Genomic DNA, 7,730 nt, shown 5'->3' on the forward strand with positions numbered 1-7,730 from the left:
ATTCTTTTAAAAACATTTCATTCTTATTTTTTAGACTTACATCTACTTATATAATTTATGTATTATGATTTTTCGCATGTGCCTGTGTATGTATGCGTGTGTGTGTTTGTGTTTTTTTCATATGTGTATGTTTTTATTCATGTTTGTGTTAATAAACGAAAAAAGATTTATTCCACTTGAAGATAAACATTTTTTGCTGTGATGTCTTCCAATATTATTAACACAGCTAGTCTCTTTGAAAAAATTTTCCTGAATGATGCAAGTCACTAAGTTGCTCTACACCAAAAAAAATTGTCCGAAAATATGTCCAAGAGGCAAAAATGGAAATTGCATTTGTGTTAACTGATAAATTATTTTATGTTATTGAATATATCGACTGCTAGCAAAGATGACAGTTATTGTTGGTTTGTCGAGCGTTAGTTATTTCAACGTTAACCACATTGTAAGTTTCACAGATTAAGAATTTTTTTATCTCATTAAAGTTAATTAAATCTTTGAACTTAATGTGAAATGTGTCTCATTTAACAATTTTGTTGTTGTTGTTTGTTTGGTTTATTCTGATCAGCTGACAGGAATGTTACTTTATAATTTTTATTTATCCGAAATTGAATGTCACTACTGCAAGATCAAACTGCATGATTTGGGTCCATGTCATTTTAGTTTAGTTCACATTTAAACATGTGCAAGTTGTTTTTTTTAATTTTGATTGTTGCTTGTTTCATGTGTGTGTGGTGTGTGTGTGTTGTAGATTTTATTTCTTAATTAATTCAAATTGTCGTTGGAGTATTAGAAGACTGCCTTATGTTTCTGATTTGACGTCAACTTGAAATGTTTTGCTGTATAGTTCTATATAAATTTTTATCGCCTTATTATCCAGTCTCCAATGATCGTGAAGTGTTTTGAACGTGTGCACGTGTTGTATGCTCAAATCTCAGTATTTAGTCATTTTTGCCAGAAACCTTTATTTTGTTATGTTTGTTATATATTTTCGTCGAAATCTCGTTGGCATGAATGACTGGACGAATTTTCAAACGATTAAATTTATTTATTTGATGGTTAATTTGACCGATGTCAAAGATGCCTATTTGTAATTAGTGGTGATGTATTTTGTTTATGACATCTTTGTAAGTAGTGTGTAATTATTTTCTCGTCTATCAAACATACATCAGATTTTCTGATGAAAATATTTCGTAGTCTGCTTAATTGTGAACGAAAAATTATAACTCAGTATTAGCGAATTAAATTTTTTTTAAATTATTTTTTATATGCATTTATTACGATTAAACATTCCTACGTGCGTATGTGATCACTCGAACGTACGATGTTTTCTTTATTGCCGGTTTATATTCATTACGTTCAAAGTTTAAAGTTTATTGTGTTCAACGATGCTATGTGTATAAATATTCGAATGAATAAACTTGTCAGAAAGCTTTGCGATGATTCAGAAACATGCAAAATAAAATTGTAACTAATAATTTCCTTTCGCCAGTATTTCAAACATTAATTTTAATTTTATGCCTATCTAGATTTCAGAGATGTTCCAAAATATTTATTAGAAGGAAGCTCTAAAGTTTTATCAAACGTTTCATTAATATGTTCCGTTTCAATTTTATAGTTATCGGTACACTTCAAAATACTAATCTAGGAAAGTTTTTTATTTCAAAATAACTTTCCCCTAGAAAGAAGCTACCGGAACCGAAGAGTAAAAGTTTTTTTCGGTTCGAACCAACCAATTTGGTGTTTTATACAAATTAATTGCCTCATATTTTCATTCTTTGAAAAGAATGCTAGGACGGAGCATTGATGAAATCGTTATTAATCCCGTAATCGGGATATTAACTTGTTAATTTTAATTTCATTTTAAAGGAATTTTATTTACGATATCCGTGCAGCTTCAAAACAGAAAAGCCTCTAACGATGTTTACGAGAATTCCAACACAGAAGCAGACAATCAAATAGAGAGTTCTATGTGTGAATGTGTCTATGTGTGAATGTGTTTTAGAGATTTGTGGATGTGTCTTTGTCTGTATGTGTGTGCATCCAACTAATAAACTTCTGATTTTAAGGTTATTAACTTCCGCGGTTTCGTTTCGATTTAACGACAGAATAATTTATTTCTTCCAGTGTCTCCACTCCTTTTTTTATCACACACATCCTAATGTTAAATGTCCGACTGACGATGAATTTGAATCATGAACGGTTCAATCATTTTTACATATATTTATTTAGTTACTTGTACCTGGAATGACTTAAAATTCTAACATTAGATTAGTAAGCTCTGATTGACCTAAACTGAATCAAATATTATTTTTCAAAAGATGAAATGCAATTTTATACTAACAAATTATTGACCTTCAAATCCAAAAATTCTAATTTAACATTGGCATAATTAAATATTGTCGTTTATATATAAACAAACATGTTTTTCATTCAAAAAAAAGTTTAGATATTACGGGAAAAAAGATCAAACAAATAAACTAGAACAAAATATTACTATTAATAAGTAACAATGTATTTCTTTTTATTATGAAGCGAGTTGAATCTAAACAAAGATGACGACGACGAAGATGATGATGAAAGTAGAGATGGTGATATCGAAGAGAGAGAAGCAAGTGATGTATTTTTACACAAGCTCTTTGAAGAGTGAAGGTGGTGAGATGAGGAGGAGGAGAGAGTAGGTGATGGAGATTTCGACTTTCGACCGTTCAGTAATTTCTGGAGGGGGTTATCCATAATGCTTTCCCTGTTAATTTTTATTTAAATTAATTTATTTAATTATAATAATTATAAAGAAGCTTATTAACTAACTAATTAATTATTAATCATTATTATTATTATTATTATTATTATTATTATTATTATTATTATTATATGACTAAGTGGTAATAATTTTAATTTAAGTTAAAATAATATATAATAAGTTTAGTTTATATTTCTAATTTTATAAGGTTATCAAATCTATTATCAATGCATGAATAAGTTAGAACAGTAAACACATAGAAAACATTATAAACAATTAATAACAGATAACACAGGTCACACTGTCTTAATGTTTACGTTGAAATATAGTCAATATCAATGTTAATTAACTAACTAATTAAATACCCAATTAATTAAATAATTAATTAATTAAGTTACCTAATGTAAGCCATCCACTCCTTACAATCTTCGGCTGACGAGGCGGACAACTTATAGACGGTCCTCTTGCCTGGATATTTAGAAATATTAAAACTTAATAATGCAACAAAATTGATTTTCAAAACAATTACAACTTAAAAATAAAAAAAACTTATTGAAATTAGAAATTTATTAAACTTAAAATTTATTAACTTATTTTATTTCATTGGCTATTGCGATAGAAATCTTGGAAAATAAAAAAAAAATTAAATCTACCCAATACCACAACCTACAACGATATGACAAAAAGGCAAGCAGCTTACCGATCACTAATGCTCCTGATTGTTGAGTTTTGCATGACTTAATAATGTTGCAATTACTGTCCTTACCAGTGCTATTATTTTTACTAAAAGTAGTAGAGCTATCGCTATCGTTAATGTTATCATAATTGATGTTGTTGTAATCATCAGCGAAGACAACGTCATTTTTATTGTTATTTATCTTGTTGTTGTTGTCAGAGTTGTTGTTGTTGTTGGTAGTGGTGGTGGTTGATATTTTGAAACAATTTTGTCTCTTTGAGTCGTTGCAGACGTCAACTTTTAAATTTTCGAGCGGGATGATGCTGCGCGGTTGGAGATCCTGATGATGATTTTGATAAAAAAAATTTTAAATTAATAATTTTTAAATATTTATTATTTTTTAAAATAAAATAATTCAATAAAATTATTTTATTTTAATACGATGAGTTGACTGTGATCAATTTTTATCTCAGTGCATTTTATTCACAACAAAACTTGTCGTCGTCGTCATCGTCATCATTAATAACAACATCATCATCATCATCATCATTGCCGTCATCTTCATCAACATCGAAACAACAAAAAACAACATCAGTGACAACACCACCACCACTGTTATCATCATCTTCATCATTAACATCACCATTGTTTTCACCATCATTATCACCAACAACAACAACAACATCATCATTCTTGTTATAATCATCTTCATCATCATCATCAACAGCAAAATCATCATCGTCGTCGTCGTCATCACAACTAACAGTGGTTTGAATGAAGTAGTAGAGACATCCATTGTTCAGTAGGAACCACCTTCTTTTCCATGTTCCTCCTTGCTGACCTGTTAGTTTCATAATAAAATAAAATAATAATAACAACAACAATAATATTATTATTAATAATGTAATTATTATTATTATCGTATAGTTATGTGATAATTCTGATTATATTATAATAATATATGTTAGGACAGTATGATTCTGTAACCAAAACACATAACATGTTTGTCATTGCAGATTTGTCATGTCATTTCGTATATTTGAGAGCAACATTTAACAAATTTCAGCTACTGGAGTCTAGCAACATATAATTATTTATTATCATAAAGGTTTATTTTGTCACTCAGGCTTTTTATTGTGAGTTTTGTTAGCAGTAATTTCGCTGTTATTAATGTCATTATCGATAATGTATGGGTCGTTTAATGGGTTAATTGAACGTAAAAAGCGCTGTCACATGATTTGAAAGTATTTTTTATATCACTTTGTCGTCATCCATTCAAATGGTTAAGCTAATTTAGATGTATCTATATGAGAATTAACTCATAATTAATTCAAATGCGTCGATTTATGTCATGATCTTTAGCTCGTTTAGATAGATCAGCACTTAGGTTGATTGGCAGAAATTGAATTTGATAAATTTGAAGTGATTTAAAAATAGTATAAGGCAGTATGTAAAAATAAATTATTATCGAGTCAATTAGAAAAAAGTCCATATGTAGATAAGCAGCACTTATCCATTATGTGCACACGTGTGCAACTGTACATGCTTCTATGTATGCATACGGTTTTAATTTAAGCAAATGTACACATACACGCTCGCTCCTTTTAACCTTGCACACAAGTAATTGTTCACTAATTTATTTGAACAAAAATTACAAACTTTTTTTGTACAGCCATCCCTCTTTGATTGGATTGAAAAATGTGTACATCAAATCCTGGCAATCTGATTGGCTGGGCAACTTCAAAGGCTCCCTTTTGATACTTTTGTAGAGTGTCTGTGTTGTTCATATTATGAATTATTATTTTAACTCATTTTTATATGGCGGGAAAGTTTGAAATTCAAAATTTTAAAAAGTCGTTAAAAATTAAAAGTAAAAAGTAACCTCAATAAGATCGGCAGGTAGTTCGTGCATGCTTGCAATGCCTCTGACCATCTTGCTGAACTTCTCGGAGGATAATTTGTCCTTCACGTTCGCGTTGTGCAGACTCGTGTTCAGCATTATCAGTGCGAACGAAAGGACAAAACAGACTTCTAAATTTAATAAAATTATTTTGAGTAATTAATTATAAAAAAAACCATAATCTAGCTTAAACTTCAGAGATACAACAAATTTCACAGACTTGTAACAAAAACGCTACAGCAACCAACAATAACAATAAACAACAAACAACAACAAACAACAACAAACAAACAACAACAAACAGCAACAAACAACGCACCAGAATTGGTGAAGACATGAGGATTGTCTGAGCAATACTTCTCAGAGAAGCACTCCATGATTCGATCGATCTTCTGTGACTCACCGGGCAACATGAAACTCCACAGATATTGTCTGTATAAATATTTACAAATATTTTCTACATTATTTGTGGTAATTAAATTATAAATTTTTAAAGGAAGAGTTAGAGATTATCTTACAAAATTAGGTTCATGTTTCAACTGAAATACAAATGATTAACTAAACAACGATAATAAACAACTTAATCGATTATATAACAACATTAAACGACAACATTAATTGAAATATCAAACATAAAATCAACAAATTTATCCACAATCAGAAAAAAGAAAAAACACAAAAATACGATAGAAATCAAGAGACCTCAGAGCCTGAACGAGTAAGATGTCAGAGAACTGGTGCATGAATGTGAACGCTCTCAAAACTTTCAGGTTGAATTCGTTTCTGAATGTTTAAAAAAAGTTAAGTACAATGATAAACAGGTGAGTTTGAATTCTAGATAATGTCAATTGGATAAACTGAGAAAAATTTATCGAAAGTTAATAGCAAAATACTGCAAATAAAATAATTAAAATTTCGTTAATTTTATTGCTAATAATTCTAGTATTATAATGTAGTAACAGTTTTTTAAATTAAAAAACAAATAAAAACCAAAAAATTACTTTTCTCCCAGGTATTCCCCAATGGCCGATTTATGGAGGCCCTCCCCTTTCAACAAAAATTCAGCGACACTCTCCGCATCGTCGTTAAGCACTTTACACTCTATCAAAAACTGAATTCCCTGTTTATTTGAAAATCATATCTGTTTGTGTGCGTGCCTTTGTATGTGCGTGTGTTTCTCTGTCTGTGCATGTGTATGTAAGTGTGTATGTGTGTGTGGGTGTATGTTGTGCGTGTGTGTATCTTATACCTAAGTGTAGGCAGTTCAATTTTTACATTTAAAAAATTTTCAACTGGTTAAAAAGCAATGTATAATTTAATTTTTGGTTGTTTGATGAATATAGGTTTGAGGCTTAGAGATCTTTTTACATCAACCAGAACATATAAAAACAAAAATATTCAAACGACAAAAATTGAAACTAAAAAACATCAAAATGAAAAAATGACAAAAAAGGGAACTGAAAAACAGACTTTGGTTGAGTCGGCGTTGAATTTGTTGCGACCTCTTGAAAGTAGTTGTTGCTTCTGATTTCTGTGAGAAGAAAATTAGTTCAAAAGTTTTTCTAAAAAATAGATAAAATAAAAATAAATTTTTTTAAATATTATAGATTATTTAGAATTTTATTCACAAATAAACGCAATATTAATTATATCAACTAATAGGCTTTAAATAGACCAGATGTGGGCAAACTTTTTGCTGGGAGGGCCGCATTGAGAACTATTTTACTTTTGAAGGGACGCATATGTACTTAAATAGCAAATTTTTTTGACCCAGAGAAAATATTTTATGATTTGTGGCTTCTTTTTTGGGTCATGACGACCTTTTTTGGCAAACAAGGCCTCGTGGGCCGACTAAAACAGCTTCGCGGGCCGCGTAAAATAACTTCGCGGACCGCTTGCGACCCGCGGGCCGTAATTTGCCCACCCCTACAGTAGACAATCAAATAGCATTGTTGAATTAAATAAACGTAATAGGGATGGGTGTGAATTTTCACATGTGAGTGTTGTACATGCATCTTATTTTGTCTGTGTCTATGTGAAAGAATGTGTGTGACTGCCCTTTTCTGTGTATATGTATGTATGTGTATGCCTGCGTGTGTGCTAAACACTGTGAGTTTTTTCAATAGTTGTTTAATAACGTTATAATATCGCAGTGCAATTTGAAGGTCTCGTCAAGGTCATGTTATAATTGAATTCGTCTTCATTTTACCGTCACTATTTCTTAGTGTTTGTGTTAACCTGTGCAACAATTTGTAACGTTTATCTGTCAAGTAACTATCATTTTATTTTGTTTTTTTTTAGATTTTTATATAACCAGAACTTTAATTTATGAATTGAAAGCCGCTAACCAATTTTCAATGTAATGTAATTACATTACTAATAGGATATATGAATTAACTCAATGCAATGGATTA

General features: G+C 30.1%; 1 protein-coding gene across 1 annotated transcript; it reads right to left on the reverse strand.

Moving 5' to 3' along the window:
* Positions 1–3,669: 3,669 nt before the first annotated feature.
* Positions 3,670–6,843, reverse strand: HELRODRAFT_132380 (hypothetical protein; the record flags this gene model as incomplete). Its single annotated transcript, XM_009011432.1, has 8 exons — positions 3,670–3,756; positions 4,181–4,248; positions 5,076–5,190; positions 5,299–5,447; positions 5,636–5,748; positions 6,019–6,099; positions 6,318–6,436; positions 6,787–6,843. Coding segments are annotated over 8 exons (789 nt in total), but the record flags the coding sequence as incomplete, so codon positions are not given.
* Between the last annotated feature and the right edge of the window lie 887 nt (positions 6,844–7,730).

Source organism: Helobdella robusta (assembly GCF_000326865.2).
Source record: "Helobdella robusta unplaced genomic scaffold HELROscaffold_1, whole genome shotgun sequence".
In the NCBI taxonomy this organism is placed as follows: Eukaryota; Metazoa; Annelida; class Clitellata; order Rhynchobdellida; family Glossiphoniidae; genus Helobdella; species Helobdella robusta.